The sequence below is a fragment of the Poecilia latipinna genome, unplaced genomic scaffold (assembly GCF_001443285.1).
Source record: "Poecilia latipinna isolate Pla-1442-1.1 unplaced genomic scaffold, P_latipinna-1.0 Scaffold2226, whole genome shotgun sequence".
Taxonomy (NCBI): Eukaryota; Metazoa; Chordata; class Actinopteri; order Cyprinodontiformes; family Poeciliidae; genus Poecilia; species Poecilia latipinna.
In genome coordinates, this window is record NW_015114842.1 from 6,273 (window position 1) to 25,571 (window position 19,299).

The following is a 19,299-nucleotide window of genomic DNA, read 5'->3' on the forward strand; positions in this document are numbered from 1 at the left end:
TGTTAAGGTTAATGGCACTGAAAGCAGCACTTTAAACCATTCAGACGAACATAGAGACACAATCAGATGACTTATTACCCCGCGATAATAACTCAATAGTCCATGGAAAAACCTTATATAACCTTGTATTAAAGCAGAAAGTACGGCGACCACCGTAAAAAAGGCTTACAGTATCAATTATGCCGCATGAACTGATCAGTAGATTATTGCGAGGGAACGCAAAAGAAAAAAAATTCCCCATGTCCCCTGGAGGGCTCCGTAATAAGCCACATGGTTCAAACCTTAGGAAAAAAGTAGAGGCTTATAGTCCGAAAAATACGGTACCCAAGTTGTCAGTCTGTAACTGAATTCACTTTATTAGGTGCAGTAACTGCAAGCCACTTTAGTGGGAATGTAGTTCATATTACCCACCATTAACCTGTGCTTATGTGCTGTGGCAATTAGAAGCAGCTTTATTGCATTTGCATATTTTTAACTTCCTAGTATTGTGTATAAAATATCTGTTGGAACAGTATATTTTACTATCTTTGTTTTTCACCACATTGAATGTTTACTTTTCTCATCAACACAGAATAAACGGCCTCCTTATTCTCTGAAACCATGTCAACAATAAACTAAACAGTTTTCTGATTATGTGGTAATTTCACTTGTCACTTCAATTTAAGGTTTATAACATTAAAATTTAATACAATTGCATATACCAAGATGTGTATTTCTGCTGCAAAAACCACAGACTTTTACTGGCCAAAATTTGTGGCAGAGCATTTTTCCTGAAATAAAAGCCTTCTGAACAAAAGTACTAAGTATAGTTCATTATTTAGCCTTTTGGTGGCATGCTGAGGGGTTGCTCTGGACTGAGGGTGCGCGGCATCACTTCAGGCAGGACGTGGTGATTGGGCATTAGTACTGCCCCTTTCAATCACTGTGAGAAGAAAAATATTCAACTGCCATAAATGTTTTTTCTTTAATGTAGGAGTGTTATTTTACTTGAAGTAATGATTAATCATTAGTAACTTAAATGAATAGTGAACTGGTTGTTAGTGTGGTTTGGCCTATTTTTAAAAGTAATTTCTAACTCTTTAGTTCCCCTTTATACCAAACTGGTTGGATCTGTCAGTATTTAATTTCCTTCTATCTTGTAACATAGGTCTGTTTTTTACCTTTAAACCAATTGTATTAAATTGTAACTGAAGCTAAACCTTGGGTGATTTTGACCTCTTTTAAAGGGCCCTGTGATTTCACTTAACTGTTGTTTTGTTGTTTTTTTATTTTGGGGTGAATATTCCCAACTTTTTAAAAACCCATGGTACTGTGAGCTAATGCCTTACTTGGTCAAATATAAGTCCATTTCTCACAAGTTGATTAGTGAATATAAGCATTTTCTTTCTATAATATTGTGGGTGCACCCTAAAGAAGCATGGGAGGACCTTTTTGTGCAATAAAAATTACATGGCTTGAGTAATAATCAGTTCCCTCATGATCATTTTTTTAATTAATGTTCTTGTTCATGTACTCTCAGTTGTCTTTTAAGCTTATTTCTGTTTCTGTTTTTAAAGCACAATATACTTTGAACAACAACAAAGTAAAAATAAAAATCTTTGCAAATATATATTTTTGTTCTGAACATATGTTACTCTATCTGGGACACATCAGAAAATCATGTTAGTTTCAGTCCATCTGGAAAGAATTCACAGTTCCTTTGCAAAAACTTAACTATTTATTGCAATAATAGTCAATCTTCTCCATCAGCATTCTACACACGGTAAGCAATTATTACAAAGTGACAATTTTAGACGTTTATAAAAATAGAAATCAAAACAAATCACATGTACATAGGTACTCACAGTCTTTGATATAACAAAATCTAAACTTAGGGGCATCTGGTTTCAAATTAAAATCCTTCAGATGTTTCTAAAATGTAACAGAATCCACCTGAGGTAAATCTGATTGGTTAAATATGATATGATGTGAAACATTGGTCTATATAAAGTATTTCCAATTTTAGAGCAAGAACCAAACAAAATCAAAGACATTGTCTTTAGAGAATCTCTATTTTGAGATTGCCATCTCAAAATACAAAAGTTGGTGAAGGTTAAAAAAAGACATTTGGTGGCACCAAATCTCCAAAAGTAGTCTGGTGTCTTTTTTTTAAACAAACAAACCACAACATTTCCAAGATATGGTCACTGATCAAGCTAAGTAATAATGGAAGAAGGGTTGTGCACAGAAAGGTGATGAAGAAACCATTGCATAGTCCCAGGAAGGTTTCTCCTGTTCTGAAAATCTCTACAGTGTATGTGTGCTAAATTCAAAAGAGCCAGATGAAAGTTCTTGCTTATAGAAAATGAATAAGAACTTAAGAACTTCCTTTCTGGATTAATGAAAACATTCTTGGCAAAAGCTTTTTGCAGAACTCCAATTTTCCCCTGTACCATTTTGGGTAGAAGGACTACCCAAAATGTCAACATTTGTTGATAGGACATTTCAGTCTATCTGAATTTTGCAGATACGCACTGTAGACAATCTTATAACAGGACTTTTCCAGGGTGCGGAAACTAAAATAAAACTTTCTAGCTGGATTCCAAAACGTCATGTAAGGGGAAAATGGCAACTGATCATGACCTGGCTAAAACCATCCCTACAGTGAAGCATGTCAAGGGAAGAATCTTGCTGTTGGAATGTTTTTCTGTAGAAGGAACCAGGCAACTAGTCAACATAGAGGTTAGGCAGTAATCAAACAATGACGTGCGGTCAGGGGAGGCAAGTGAGGCAGGGCCTCACCTGTCATAATGGAAAAATATGATAAAGTCATTTATATTGCTATTTTCACCCCGTGGTTTGTACTGTAAAGTATTTATTTTTTATTTAGCCTAACCAATTTTGATCATTTTTTTCTCCAAAATTGCTGAATTTTCGCATTTCCCCATTCAAATGCTTGGAAGTGCACCTGGTGAGGCAGTAGCGAGCTAAGCCTCACCTGGGATTGCGCAGGGCGACGGGCCCACCGAGTCCGGTTGATGCTCGTGGGAGATGCTAGCTATGCTGAGCGGGAATCGGATGATTCCGCCAGCAGAGAGGACGAGAGCGACGAGGATGACAGCAGGACCAGCAGCGGTTCGGATGTTGCTTCCCAGTTGGGAAGGACCGCGATGGAAGAGAGGCGGCTGAGTTCAGTCAACCCCCCGCTCCGTATATCTGACTCAACCCCGCTCCTAGCTGTGGGCTCGCTCCTCCTCGAGCTACCTAGCTTGATCGAGGAAGCGACTAGCGCTAAGGTGCTTCCCACCCCCCAACCTCCTCCGCCACATTTGAATGATCTGGCGGGACGGTTTGACTCTGCCCCCATCTGGCCTCAGTTTTCCGCCGTAATGACTTGCATAACTGAGGCAGGGGCTGAGTCCGCGAAGCTGATGGTGCCTGTCTCTGTGAACCCTCCCTCTCACCATCTATGTCCGAGAAGCTCCAGAAGGACCTGTTGGATGGCCCCATCACCCCTGATGCGCAGTTAGGTGCCATTTTCCAGTCTCTCCTATCGGAGTCTAAGAAGACCCAGGAGGTTTCGGAGGCCGTCCTCCGCCTGGTAGGGCCACAACCTGTTCCCCGCACGTCCGGCTGCTGGAGGGACCGACGTGGCCGCCGTCAACAACAGAGATGCTCCACAGCTGCTGCAGCCTCGTCCCGATCCGCTTCGCCACCCTCTTCCACCTCTCAACAGTTCTTCCCGGTGTGATAGCCAGTGACCCAGCATCTTCCCAGAGGACGTCAGCCTGAACCATCCGGGACCGACCAGCCGCAAGGACCACAGAGAAGGCAAGCTAGGAAATGGGAATGTGTGTGATAATGTGAAATGTTTTAAATTAAAACACAAACATATCGCTGAGAGCAAAATCCCTGCAGGTTCCAGCTCTGTCAGATCAGCTGATCTCACAGCAGCTTCCTCGCACACATTCCCCACACACAGCGAGCCGGCGGCCTCTAGACAGCTGTTTAGGAGGCACCGCAGCTCCGTGGTTTCTACACAGAATTTTTCTGTCTCAGTGGATAAGTCTGCCTCTTCTGAGCAGTCTGAATCCAAGAGCGCGTTCTGTGAACAGTCCAAACCTACTGTGATTTCGACCACAGCTTCACACTCATCTCACCTAGTGAGTGGCGACTGTTTGTCATCTGTCCAGCAGCGGTCCACGCCGAAACGGCGTCTTAAGCACCCTGACCCCCCTTTAGGAAGCGTGCGAGTTCGCTCTCGGCCTGACATGAACGCGACCGTGTCATGCGGCATGGAGGCTAATAACCAGCCCTTTCTGGCCTCCCATGGGTTCCTCCCCGGAGAATCTCCGAAGCAGGGGACGGCGGTAGGAGCTCTGACTTGGCTGGAGTTCATGCAAACCACAGCACCTCACATGAATGCATGCCCGCTTTCAGAACATTATTCAGGGCATGTTCCTTGGACAGGTGGATGGATAGGCTAATCAGCAGGGGTTACATGCTGCAGTTTGGAGGCAGGCCTCCAAGGGGATCATGGAGACGCTTCTACCACCTCCAAAGCAGAATGCACTCTCATGTCAGAGCTGCAGGAACTGGTGGCGAAAGATACAATTTCCACGGTTCCCCAGGGACAGGAAAATGCAGAGTTTTATTCCTGCTATTTTCTGGTTCCCAGAAACAGGAGGAGTGAGACTCATTCTCAATCTGTTCCTGTTCAACAGCTCGATCATTGAGAGGTCATTCCACATGCTGACAGTCAGACAAGTACTGGAAAGTGTTCACCATGACGACTGGTTCACCTCCATAGATTTTAAAGACGCATACTTCCACGTCTCCATCATCCTGAAACACCGGAAGTATCTGCATTCCTCCTTCCAAGGGCCCAGTATCAGTACAACCGTCTGCCATTCGGTTATTCTCTCGCCCCGCGCATGTTTTCCAAATGTGTAAGCAGCGCTGCAGCCACTGCACATGGCAGGGATGAGAGTCCTCTTCTATCTGGACGACCTGCTTTTACTGGCTCAGACCAGAGAGGAAGGCACCATTCAGACCCAGAAGCTGGCAACACATCTGCTGAGTCTGGGATTTTCCATCAACTGGGAAAAGAGTTTGGTTATTCCATCTCAGATTATCGTTTATCTGGAAGTATAGCTTGAACTCAGTTATGATGAGAGCCCCATTAGCACAGCCGAGAATCGAGGCTCTGTCAGCGCAGCTCCGCCATGTCAGGCCTCGCAGCGTAGTGGCAGCTCTGTCAGTCACGCAGCTGCTGGGGATGATGTCAGCATCTCACGTTATGATTCCGCTGGGTTTGTTACACGAGACGCCTTCAGAGATGGTTTGTTCGCCTGCGTATAGATCCTGTACGCTAGAAGAGACGCATGATCTCTGTTCCTCCTTCAGTGGGAGCTGATCTGACCCACTGGGGGACTCACTGGGGGAGCCCCAGCATTCTGGCAGAGGGAGTTCCCCTCAGCAGACCCACGTCACACCTATCGGTGTTCACAGACGCATCCCTGTCGGGATGGGGAGGAAAGAGTCTGTCTCAGGTGGTTGGAGCACTGTGGCCAGACAACTTGACTCTTCATATAAACATGCTGGAGCTCCTCATGATTCTGGAGGTGACTCAGCACTTTGCTTCTCTGCTGAAGCGTCAACATGTTCTGATCCACCCGGACAACAGAGTGGTGGCAGCCTACGTAAATCGCCAGGGAGGTGTGGGCTCTGCTCTGCTGTTAAACATCTCCAGATAGCTGCTGTGCTGGGCGCATATAAACCTGCTCTCGATCAGATTAGTGTACATCCCTGGTGTCCTGAATAGAGGAGCGGACATCATGTCCAAGGAGCGGTCCTCACCATGGGGACTGGAGTCTCCATCCCAAGCTGGTTGCTCAAATATGGAGCAGATTCGGGAGATCGGCAGTGGACCTGTTCACCACCTTGGAGAACGCGCAGTGCCAGCTGTGATTCTCACTGAGTCCATAGGAGGAACCACCACTAGGGGTGGACACCTCCACTCACAGCCCGTGGCCAAAAATACTCATTTATGCTTTTCCCCCAATTCCATTGATTCCACGGCTCCTGGACCGAGTTTGGGAGGAACACCTGTGGGTAATCCTGGTGGCACCCGATCGCAGGAACGCAGCGTGGTTTCCCAGTCTGCAGCAGCTGGTGTCAGGTCGACCGTGGAAGCTGCCATAGAGGATGCTCTCTCCCAGGCTGGGGGAGCGATCAGGAGCCACCCAGGAATAGGCCACCATCTCTGGGTCTGGCAGCTGAACGGGAGCACCTAGAGAGGCTCGGTCTCCCTCAGGTGTGGTGTGCACCATTCAAGGTGCATGAGCCGCTTCTACCACAGTATTATATGCTTCGAAGTGGTCAGCCTTTCAACGCTAGTGCGTGGGAGAGAGGGTGGAGCCCATTTCATGTCCTTTAGGGCGCGTGCTGTCATTTCTCCAGCAGCTGATGGACAAACTTAGCTTTCAGCACCATTAAAACATGCTGCAGCTCTTTCCTCCTGCCATGAGGGGTTTTGGTGACAGAACGATCTTCAACCACCCGCTAATGAAGTGGTTTCTGAGAGGTGTGCTCAGAAGCAGACAGGTGTCACGCCCACTTGCTCTCCCTCCTCCTCTAACCCTCCTCATAAATCTGAGACAGAAGCTGCTTCTCATCTTCTCTGCCCCGTGCGCGCTCTCTTGTTATGTGGTGCATATATCTGCACTGCGTCGCTCTCAGCGTCTGTTCATGCATTACAGAGATAACTCAGTGGGGCGTCCTCTGTCCGCCCAGCGTCTTTCTCACTGGTTGTGTGAGGCCATCTCACAGGCTTTCATTTCTTCTGGATTGGATCCTCCAGAGAATCTGAGAGCTCACTCCACCAAAGGGATTTCATCCTCCACAGCTCTGCGTGGAGGAATGTCTGTGGAGTACATTTGCACGGCAGCTCCCTGATCATCTCCATACTCATTTATCCATTTTACCTATGTGATGTTTCCACGTTCTCTATGACCCATTCTGTCCTCAGAGTTCTGACAGAATAATTATTTTTGTTACATTTACTCACAAAGCATTTGAGAACAACATGGTTGTCCAAAGTGCTGTATAATAAGTTACCTGTTCTGTTCATCGTTACACTGTTACACTTCATAACGTTCGTTGTTCCTGTTCACAGCAGCAGGTCTGTTTGTCTCAACCTTTTGATCAGATATTATTCTCCTCTCTGGTCTTCTGCTGTATGGGAGGCCGGGAGTTCGTAATTACCCACTCTAGGCTGAGACTGTTTTTGTTATATGCGAGCAGATGTTTTATGGTGGTGGTCTGAATGGACCCAGTGATGAATAGACTACATCCTGCTTCGCAGTTAACCCACTAGCGATAGCCTTAAAGGGCAAAGCCTGTACGAAATAGAACATTGGTTACATATTGTAACCCCAGATTCTATGAGTATAGACGTAGCCCTTTAAGCTGTGGGCCTCACTGGTTCCTGAATAGCTGAAGAAAAAGGCTGTTAGGGAGCCATTTGTCCGGTCTGACCGCTTTTTATACAGACCGAGGTGGGGCCCACCCAGTAGATGGGTGTGGACTAAACTTTCTTCAATGCTGCGCTGCGCGCAAGGGATAAACCCACTAGTGATAGCCTTAAAGGGTTACACCTATACTCACAGAATCTGGGGTTACAATATGTAACCAACGTTTTGAGTTGCACTTAAACGGGTTTTCCCTTTGCTGTGGAGCATAGCACGAAATTAATAAATACCTAAATTTCCAAGTTGCATTGAGTTAACAGAATTATTATACGGATAACATGTATTTATTAGCATAATAAATTATATTTTTGTATTTATTTCTATTTGCCTTCCAGCGTTGTCCGCATGTGCAAAATTTCCTTATGTAAACAATAACATGCAGGTGGTCTATATTTGTCTATCTGATTATGATTAAGTCAGTGCCTCACCAGCGTTGCACCTCACCCCCCTCACTGTAATCAAATATAGAGAAACTCTACAAGAAAACCTCATTCAAAGTACTCTGGAATTCAGTTTAAGTTGGCTACTCATTTTACAGCAAAACAATGAGCAGCATTTTACTAAGCAGAGAAAACAAACACTCTAATAAGTAAAATAAGAGAAGAAGTAGCTGCAGGAGCAGTCTACAAATGTCTGAGACATTTGGGTGCTCAGACATCAAATACACACTATATTTAGAAATACATAAACACTGTCTACTGATTTTGATTGTGGATTATTCAGAGAAGAATGGGTAAAAATACCCAAAAATGTGCCAAAAATATTGACTCTTGTTATTCCTGCCAAAGTTTATAGAGCAAAAATGTGAAGTTACTTATGAACATGTGATTCATTGTACTATTTATTTTTAGTACAGTTGGGAAAAAAATTCAACAAATTTGTTCTTTATGTCAATATGGGTTTCTCTGTTTTCTGAAATAAAATAAAAAAGGTTTTGAAAAGGGCTGTAACATAACCAAATGTGGAAAAAGTTAGCTGGGCCAATGCTTTCCTATGCAGTTCTGCATAGGACGATTTTCTCATTAAGCTCGATGTCTCCGGCTGAATTTCAACTGAGCCAATCAGTGAGCAGCAGGAGTTGTAAATGATTCTGCACTGTTTTATAATTATAATCTGATTATATAGGGTTGTAATTGGCACTGGGAATAAATTAAGGGAATGAGGTAATTTAGTCCATGTGGGCCTTGCTTCCAAAAATTAAACAACTAAACTCAAAGCAAGAGGAATGGATAAGATATTTTATTGCTGACAAAGCGAGCTGTTACTTATGGGGTTGTTTACAGGCATGCAATTTCTGGTAAGCTTTATGGTAATACTTTATATGACGGGGTGTGAATAAGACTGGCATGACACTGACATAACACCTGTTAGGAACATAAAGAAGTCTATGAATGTGTATGACTGTTGTCATGAAGTGTCATTCGGTAAATAATGACACTTTTAATGCAAAGTTGCTCTAGAAGTTGCATTAAAAGTCCATTAAAAATGCCAATGTTGTATTATTTACAAAATCGTGCAGTTGGCATTTTTAATGAACTTTTAAAGCAACTTTTAGAGCAACTTTGCATTAAAAGTGTCATTATTTACCGAATGACACTTCATGACAACAGTCATAAACATTCATAAAGACTTCTTCATGTTCATGACAGATGTTATGTCATGTTTATGACAGTGTTATGTCAGTCTTATGCACACCCCTTCAAATAAAGTGTTACCAGCTTTATTAAGATGGTGCATTACAACAAGGCCAAAAGTAGTGATTGAGTAAAATCAGATTGTTTAAAACTTCAACAGAGTCCATGCCTTCAGCAAGCAATCATTTCTCATAGCCAAGGGTCCAGACCCTCTGTAAGAAGAGTAGGACAGGGGGCTGATTTTTACCAAGCTAGGAATAAGTGAAGCACTAGGAATATATTACGAATGTACAGTGGCTTGCAATTTTATTCATACGCCTTGCATTCATATTTTGTCACATTACAACCACAGATTTATATATTTTATTAAAATTTTATGTGAAAGGTCAACACAACGTGGTATACAAATTTGAAGTAGAGAGAAAATTAGACATGTTTCAAAACATTTTTTACAAATAAAAACTGAAAATGCAGTGTGCAAAACTATTCAGTCCCCTTTTTTCTGAGTGGAAACAATTCCTTTCAGAAGTTGCCTGATGACTGCTAATAACTAAAAACATAAGATTTTGTCATTGTTTCAGGAAAATATCAAAATTGCAGTGGTAATATCAATGATAAATAAAATAATAAAGCATATAAATATCTGTCGCTAAAGTCTCAATCTTAGTCAATGCTCAGTCCAGCCCTTTTAAGTTTTCGGAGAAGAAGAGTCTTTGTTGGGCATTCCTTGCCAGAAAATATATGTTCAGCAACCAGGTCAGGTCTGAGATGATGTGGATGCCCAGGAATTTTATGTTGTCCACACACTCCACCACCTTCCCTTAAATAGTAAGGTTAGGTCCTCCTGGACTTCCTGTAATCCAATATGACCTCCTTGGTCTTGCAGGTGTTGAGCATCAAGTTGTTCAGTGAACACTACTGAAACAGGTGCTGGATTTCCTCTGTACAGGGTCTCATCATTATTATCAGACTCACTACAGTGGTGATATCTGCAAACTCTAAAACCCTGTTAGAAGTGTGAATAGCTACACATTCATGGGTGAACAGAGCAAAAAGAACCAGACTAAGCACACAGCCCTGTGGTGTGCCTGTATTGACTGGGATGGATGATGTTCGGTCCCCTAGTCTCACCATCGGAGGCCAGTTGGTGAGAAAGTCACTGATCCAAAGACACATTGATGTTGAAAGTCCCAGGTCATGGAGCTTCACTATCAGTTTCTCTTGGCTGAATCATTGACTTTAGTTAAATGCTGAACTAAAGTCAATGAATAGCATTCTAACATAAGTATCAGGATGCAGAAGGTGTTTCAGGGCTGTGTGCTGTGTAACTTGTCCAGTCCTGCAGCTTTGTTGGGGTTAATCCTCTTCAGAGAAGAAGTCCCCTGGTTGAGCTGGAGGATTAGGGGCTGATGTTGGTCCTCTGAATGGATGTGGGCATTGCTTCTTCTGCTGCTTGTGGTGTCAAATCTAGAGAAAAAAACTGTTCAACATATCAGGAAGAGAGGGCTCCCCTGGTGCTCTTGCAGCCTGCCCAAGTCCTGAGTCCTCTCCTCTCCACATATTCTGCTGGCCATTATTGAATTGTTCCTTAATGCGTTGACTGAATTTGACCTCAGTTGCAAAAAACTTTAGATTTTGAAATTTTCCACTCGCGTGCTTTTATTTTGGACAGAGTTTCCTGCAGCCTGATGACAGCGGGAGAAAGTGAGCTCTCCCCTAAGAAGTTCGGTGCACATAAAGCTGCAATGCCCTGCCCCAGTGAATTATATAGCAGGCTGCCCCAGTCATTGTTGACTCATGGTTGCATAAAGCTTTACAAGACTGATTTTAGTGACATTGTGGGTGTAAAATATTGAATAAAATGTTGTGCTACATGACTGGCTTCATTTACATTTAAACTTTATGACATACAAAATTACAAGAGGATCGTCCTTATTGTCTCCAAGTGTATTCTGGGTAAAACTTGTCACCAGGCGTCCACCAACGTCATCATCAGTCTCTTGGCAACAGATGACAAACTAGCTAGAACAATTTGCGGACCAAGTTAACAGGCGTGGAGCTCCATGGAGCGGCAAAGTGAGAAGGACGGAAAGAAGAGAGCAAGGAAAAGTCAAAAACTGGACGCATATTTTGTTCGTCGTCTTGGAGATGAAGCGGAGTTTTTGGTTGGCAGCGATTCAGGTCCGCCAAAACTGCCAGCCCAGCCAGGGAGCCAGGATAGTTACAGGTAGCAACTCTACTGTTATTCACAAAGTGTGAGTTAACTGTAGACTGATTATAAAATGTATCAGCCCAGCCGTCGAGCTTTACATCTTTTTCTTTCTGGAAGACTGAGTTATAGCCGCGGTTTGAGCCGAACAGTTCGGGTTAAGCGCGTTTTTGAGCCAAGACAGCGGTGTGGCGTTTATAGTTAAGGTTTACATTGGAGCCGCCTGGGAGAGCGGCGCGCGTCATCAGCACCGAGTTGCAAAGATCCAGAGGTGCACGAGGCGCTGCGACACGCTGCGCATGCGGCGGGGTCGGCGCGTGCCGCTGCGTGTCCGCTTCAACGCGCACAACGAACTGAGCTCCGTGCTCATGATAAATTAAAACAAATTCAATAATTTCCATTGGCATGATTTATCGTTTCTCTTTTTATTTCTCTCTCTTTCTGCCAAAAACTGTATGATAAAAGCTTTCAGGTTGGTGCTTTGCTCTCAACTAAACCTTTTTTGAAGGAAAATTTTATTTACAAAGACTTCAAAATTCATTTTATTTGTCGTTTTGTTTACTTTTGATATTTGTAATGTCTTCCAGTTGCAGTGTTAAATGTTCATTATAATTTAAAGTTTACTGATCTTTCAGATTGTGTTCCTGCATTATTATTTTCCCATTAACATTATATTACTTAAAAATGGTCTCAAAACAACAATAATATTGTTTATCAAAAATCTAAATTTGTTATTGTGGCAGGCCTACACACATATGACATATAGTGTAGTTAGTTTATTACCAGGGATTGCATAGTTACTTTGAAAGAGTAATTTGATTACTCAATGAAAAATTCATCTATCAGCTAGAAAATGTGCATCTCTTTTCCCTCCATCGTTTACGTTTGTGTTACACATGAAACGTATCTCCCCAAGGAAAAGGAAGAAAGCAACAATATATTTAAAAAAAACAAAACAAATATAGTGTTGAGGAAAATAAATATTATTAGTGTTTAATACAGTTAGATCTTACGACATGTGAAAATAGTGGATTAAGCAAGAGTCCTTTGGATAAAATCTTAGAGGGCCTGCAGAAAAGAATGTCTGTTATCAGGGAGGAACCATGACATAAATTAACTTTGGCACACAGGCCATGTCTCAAATGAGCAGCAGCAAGGAGACATCTCAAGTCATCCTCCCTCAGAGAGACACTAAAACTTAAGGACAAACTAACAACACAATACTAACAATAATTGCAATTTAATTAGTAGAATACCATTTAGTTAAAATTAACATGACTTGAAGTAGCCTAATTTGTAGTTTTATATTAACTAGATGGAGTCTCTAACCTAGGCCAAATGTAATATCAGTTAGTTAAACATAATCAAAACTAGCATAACATTAATTAGAAAATGTTTAGAATGAATGTGTTTATATTGAAAATGCTCAGGTATATTCTATAAGTGTTGTATTCTTAAAATCTGCACTTTGATCTAAGAGGATGCAGAAATTAAACAGGTCTCAGAAGGTAATAAAATTGCTTCGGATGTCCCAACTTAGTAATTTGAAACTAGTTGTAGCCGTACAAGGGAAAGAACACACCTTAATTGCATAACTGCATAAATTAAAACAAAGGAAACACCCTTTTGGAATAAAATTAAGGGCCCCAGAGGAACAAATCAAATTTGCTTTTGCAATTCTCCAAAGACGTCTTTGCTTTTTGTTCATCGTTTTCTTTTCCTCTCTCAGGTAAGTTCATGTGTTGTTTGTGCTTTGAGTTTCTGATGTGTTGTGATGTGCTCTTGTGGTGATAGTATGCATCTGTCTTGAATAAATGCTGATTATTGGGACGCTGTTGCCTCTGTGTGATCTCAGTTTCTTTTGCGCACAGCATTTTCTGAATCTGGGCATGAGAGGATAAAACGAGTCAAAAGTTTTAAAAAGGGTTAATATGCTTTAAAATGTTCCTCTCCTATAATAGTAACACACAGTAACTTGGATACATAACTTGAATCTGATTATTGGATTGTAAATAGTAACACGTTAGATTACGTGTTAAAAGGGGTCAGATTAGAGTAACGCGTTGATGACACCATTGTCTGACATTTTTGCTCAAGCTATGTTTACAGAACTGTCAGGTTTCTAATGTGTCCACCCAGTGATAAACTTGTTCCTACACCCTTGTTTCCTACTGTCTAGAGATGTCCCAGAAGAAAATATTATGCAAAGCTGAAGTAGGTTTCTGATTGCAGCTTCGATTCGGGAAATGGCTAGATTCCACCTATTTTTTTCACCTGCTTCATATCTTTCATCTACTCTAGTTAAAAAACTGCAACACATATAAATTACTTTGTTCTAATAGAATATTTAAAACCAAAATTGTGATTTGTGAAACCTTTATCTGATTTTTAAAATTTCAATAAGGGGTGATTTCATCCCTTTTTATGCATTTGGATCACACTACAACTGCTGTAGCTCTAAAAATACAACACCTAGACCATATGTGTCAAACTCAAGGCCCATGGGGAAAACCGGGCCGCCATAGCTTTTTATGTGGCCCTTAGATCAGTGGTGCCCAAAGAGGGTCCTCAAGGGCCAACATCCTGCATGTTTTAGTTCTCTCCCTGGTTTAACGGATCTGGATCAAATGATGGCTCATTAGAAGGCCAAAGAAGAACATTAACCTGCTGAAAAGGTTGTTATTACCAGCAAGGAGAGAACTAAAACATGCAGGATGCTGGCCCTCGAGGACCCACTTTGGGCACCCCTGCTCTAGATTCTAGACTAAGTGTGCTTAATGTTATCAATCAAATTGATGGAGTTTTTATCTGTTTACTGCCAGATTATATCAATCAGTCCCTCCAGTTTCTTGAGAATTATCATGAAAATTCACGCAAAAATCAACAAATTCTGCTAAGTGCAAATATTTCCAAATTAGTACCACAAACACTTTGATTTTTATTGCAAAAAAATCACAAAAAGAATCATGAAATCCAGGAGGGGCTGAAAATATGCTCAATCATATTTAATTTTAAGAATTCAATGATATTTTAACAGTTAGTGAACAAGTTTTATCAATACATTTTGGCATCACCGGCCCTTTAAGAACATGATCTTGATTTGGCCCAAAACAAAAATGAGTTTGACACCCCTGACCTAGATACTTCAAAGATGGACAAGATTATTTTATCGTACTGGCAAAATAATTTGAGCAAAAGCAAGGATTCCCCCAGTGAATTATAAGCCTGGGGCTTGTCGCGCTTTCAGAGGTACGCGTTGAGCGAGCGGTGAGAATGATTTATCTTTTTGAACAAAGATTTATGTGCGGTGTTTACATCTCAACACACTGCCCAGTGAGAGGCTGTGTCTGCTGATAAAAGTTTATGCATGTGGTCCCGGTTGGCCGGAGAGTTAAGCGGCTCAGCCTGTGGAGGAGCTTTCGCGCTCGCCTCGTAGTCATGCATCACGTTGGTTTTATTTTATTTTATTATCAATTGTATTATTATTATTACTATTCTGGCTACACAATGCATCAAACCATATCAAATGCATTGACCACTTAGTCAGCCAGAGTTGATTTGAGCAGCCACACGTACATCAGAAAAACCTGTCCCATAAAGCTCGAGCAACCAAACAGTTTCTGTGGCGCTTACTAAAAACTCAATCACAAAATTGAAGAGCTACTAAAGCCACATAAATAAAATTTGCCATCTTTCGCTCTGTATCCAGAGGAGAGATGCGTAGTGCAGCAGATTTAGCTGATCATGCAGGGCTGGTCCTAGGTTGTATGAGGCGTTGAGCAGAATTTGATTTAGGGGTCCCTGTTCTTGCTAAGTACATTAGCACCACTAATGTACTTAGCGTGTTGATGACACCATTGTTTGACATTTTTGCTCAAGTTATATTTATGCATTTCCAGGTATGGAAATGCATGGAAACAGTATTTCAACATGGACTTAGTAAATTCTGGGAGAAGGGGGTAGTTTAATTGGCAATGAGTGATAATTGTGGTGATAACAGAGCTCAAACTCAAAGACTAAACTCACAGCATCAGGTTGCAGCTGTGATAACAAAACAATTTTTGTTCACTTTTATAAAGTGAACTTGCCAGCTCCTTAAAATATTACATTTAAATGTTAAACAATTTCAAATCTTTTAATTTATGTAGGCTGAAACCATTAAATCAAACTTAGCAGCATTGGCATTCTCGATAAACAAATGTTACGTTTATATATCTATGGTCTGTGGTAAAATGTTAGCATTTATGGGCCCCTAAAGGCCAGCGGGGCCTTGTGGAGCTGCTGGCTTAATTTGAATTAAAGAGAAGTGCAAATATTAATTTTAATGGTATATTTTTATTTGTTGTTTCTTTTAAGACTCTATAGTTGTGGGTTTAAATGGTATTTTACTAGCGAGGTCTTCCCGTAACATATAATTAACCACTAATATTTTTACATTTCCTGTCAACTTAACATCTTTTAATACAAAAACACGGTGGACCACCGGTGGATGGCCTCAGCACCCCACCCACCAGGCTTAGCAAGTTTTCTGGGGAAAATCCTGAGGATGGAAAGAAAAGTCAGAATAGGGAAGTTTGTGTTAGTATGAAAAGTTCTATTTAAAACCATAAAAATTTCAGACAATTTTTCTTTTAGAGATTTGAATGTCCATATATTTCTGCTCATAGTTGCATGAGAAGCTCTTCTCTCTCACTGCAAAAAAAAGACAGTTATGAATCACTTGAATTATTTTTCTGTTTTTTATACATCAGTTAATCAAGTTTATTTGTGTAGCACATTAAACACAAGGCAGTTCAAAGTGCTTCATCATAAAAACACAAAAATACAAAGTCATAGAACGCACAAACAATTGAAACATTAGATCTTGTCTTGTGGCATTATTGCACATCAGAATGTTTATCAATGTTTCATTTGTAATGTTTCAAAAGCAACTCCTCTAAATAGGTGTGTTTTAAATCTGAATTTAAAGGAACTCAGTGTTTCAGTTGTTTTGCAGTTTTCAGGAACTTTGTTCCAGATTTGTGGTGCATAGAAGCTGAATGCTGCTTCTCCATGTTTGGTTCTGGTTCTGGGGATGCAGAGCCAGAAGACCTGAGGGGTCTGGAAGGTTGATACAACAACAGCAGACCTTTAATGTATTGTGGTGCTAAGCTTTTCAGTGATTTATAAACTAACAGTGTTTTATACATAACTATTTTTGGATGCTCATATTGCCTCAGTCACAATCTTACCTCTCCTATTTGGCCATGCTCTGTTTGATCATAGCCTCAGCCCGGGTTAGTGCTTTATGTTTTCCAGTGCATTTATGGATGCCTACATTTTATCCAAAACTGACTGACTGTAGACGTCTCATATAGTGCACATACTTTATCGCTGAGCTACCTTTTTGAATATTTTTACTGACTTTACTCTAACTGTCCCTGAATACATGCCATTTTCTACTGTCACTGCCTGCTGGTCCAAGAGGAAATTGAACGCTGCAAGTCAATGACTGGATGCAATCTGCTGGGTTTCCTTAGAAATAAACATTTTAACTACTTCGAATAAGTAACTGAGCTTACTACACTGCTTGATAAGTAGGATCAAGTCTCGCTACACTGAATATAAAAAGAGAGAGAAAATAGAAAGCTAAAAGTGCCAAACAGCAATTTGGTGAAGGAGGAGTTCAGTTCTCATGTGGATGCAAATAAAGTATTGAAATCACCCTTTAATGAAGTTTCACAAATCACAAACTTGGTTTTAAATATTCTGCTATTAGATCAGAATAATCTAGCCCAGGTTTGAGAAGTCTAGATGTTATAGTTTTTTAACTATATTAATTGAAAGATACTGAAGCTGGTGAAAAAAAAGGTGGAATCGCCCTGTTTGCCCTTCCCGAATTGGAAGCTGCAATTGGAAACCAATTTCGGCTTTGTGACTCTTTGCATAATATCCTCATCTGGGACACCTCTAGACCATAGAAAGGATTGTAAATTGTCCTCTATGTCTGTTGTTTAGACTCTACCACCACTACCGGCATTGCAGAAACTGCATAACAACCTTTTCACTCAACAAAGAAATGCATGATTTTTCAAAAGGTTTCCCGGGATTGCAAGAAAATAAGTTGGGATTTTCTTCCCCTCCATGTCTCCTTACAGGCTCTGTACAAGAGCAATTTGGCTGCAGACGGCTTTAAAAATTGAAAAAGCTCAGAGGGGTTAACTCAACAAAATCTTTTGATGTTACAATTCTAGATCTCTCAGAGGTGCTAAGACGGAGATATCAAGGCAAAAGGTAGTTTAGGTTAGCAGCTGCTACAGCAACAGAGGGCGTTTTGGTTGCCTGGGTGTTATGGGGTGGGTTTTTCACATTTAAAATGTTTAAAATGTCTTTGTTGTGACAACTCGACATTAAATAAGAATCATTTGTCATAAATAGGTCATAACAGATATTAATTATCAAACATTAAAAAGTTATGTATCTTTGTGTATTATGACATTACCCTGTCATTTCTTGTTAGCGCTAACTGTGAGTCATGAGACCATTATAATTGTGACATTAATATTTTCCCTTTCACAGTGGACTAGTATAGTTGTCATTAAGTGTTATTCACAGTCAAAAGCTTTAACAACAGTCATTAATATTTCCCCTTACCTCAAGTGGCACAAGTAGACGCAATAATAAATACATCAATATGCTTTATTACACTGTCAAATGCTTTCAAAAAACAGTCGTTAATATTAAAATCTTACCTGAAGTAAAGTGGAACACACTGGACTATTTATAATTAGCAGGATAGTTTTGGAACAAACCCTGTGTACTTTGGAATAAAACTTTGTGAACAGGAGTACGAGTAGTTTTGCAAGCCAGTATATTTACTTACTTATTTTTTAGTTTAGTGTTTCAACCCATTAATTGATGAACATAATATTGAATAGAAGGCAGCTGTAAAAATACGATTCAGATGGTTTCCTACCAAAACAGGAAGCCAAGACACCAGCAATATGGAGTTGTAGGTTCCAAGTGTTCTGATCAGAACAACAAATCGCTTGACTGTTGCTCCCTGTGAATGAAAATAAATAGGAATGACAAATAAAAATTAATGGCAGGAAGAAAAAAAAGGTAACATTCTATTTTATGAATACATGAATATAGTTTCAGGAAAACAAGGTGACCTTTGTATAAAGAACAATAGCTTGGCGTGAACTCACTACGTAGAATAATATTTCTTTCAAATGTAGGTAAACCCCACATAAGCTTTTTGTGCAGATAAGCTATATAAATTTGGCCTTAAGGGTGCTATCTCTTGTTACTGAGCAAATTGTGACATTTCCATGTAAACTTGTTTATTTTGCATTATTTAGCCTAAAATTGTCTTAATCCTGCCCTCTTTGGGTTAAAGGATGGCTGCTGCAGTTGAATTTTTGTGTTGATTAAAAACTGTACAGCTTGGTCGATGTCTACATCACACCCCTGCATTTGGGTGTAAAACCATCTCACTCAAACACACAAGTTCAATCAGGAGTTGGAATTGTTTGCATTGACTGAGTTGCTAAGTTGGAAACCATGTGTTGTCCTTGTCCTGACCGCCCCCTTTAACCACCTCCACTTATTCCCATACTTGGCCATACTCATCAAGCGGGCTTATGCTTTTACATTGGGTTTAGTTCCATTTTAAGTATTAAATCATTTTAATATACTATCATTTTTACAGTAAGCTTCAATCGTTTTTTGGTTTTTCACAACCCGAAGACAATGGCCTAAGCAGAGAGGCCCAAACTTTCGTAGAGGAGCCACTTGGGTCAGCTACTCCAGGAGAATCCTAAAGCAGACCCAGGCCAGCCAAGACGAGCGTCTTTATTTGGATCACCTCAACAATGAGGCATCCAGGTGGCATCCTCGAGCCTCGAGCCAGTTCAGGTGGCCCAAGTCACCTGAACTGGCTCCTCTCAAAGTGAAGGAGCAG

At 40.9% G+C, this 19,299-nt stretch overlaps 1 protein-coding gene and 1 long non-coding RNA gene across 6 annotated transcripts in view; one reads left to right on the forward strand and one right to left on the reverse strand.

Annotated features, from left to right (window-relative positions):
- The window catches only part of rnf103 (ring finger protein 103), a 57,917-nt gene that overhangs the window by 5,956 nt on the left and 32,662 nt on the right, over positions 1 to 19,299 (reverse strand). For 3 of the 5 annotated variants that reach the window (XM_015018080.1, XM_015018082.1, XM_015018083.1), the window contains one exon: positions 18,310 to 18,396. The exons of 1 other annotated variant lie outside the window; for it this stretch is intronic. In XM_015018080.1, the coding sequence (XP_014873566.1) occupies positions 18,310 to 18,396 (87 nt within the window). Of the gene's footprint in view, positions 1 to 9,494; positions 10,613 to 18,309; positions 18,397 to 19,299 lie in introns of those variants that run through there. One more of the 5 variants, XM_015018084.1, reaches the window with a different exon arrangement.
- On the forward strand, positions 11,077 to 11,849 carry LOC106936853 (uncharacterized). Its single transcript, XR_001422237.1, has 2 exons — positions 11,077 to 11,372; positions 11,481 to 11,849. It is a non-coding gene; the product is annotated as an uncharacterized LOC106936853 (long non-coding RNA).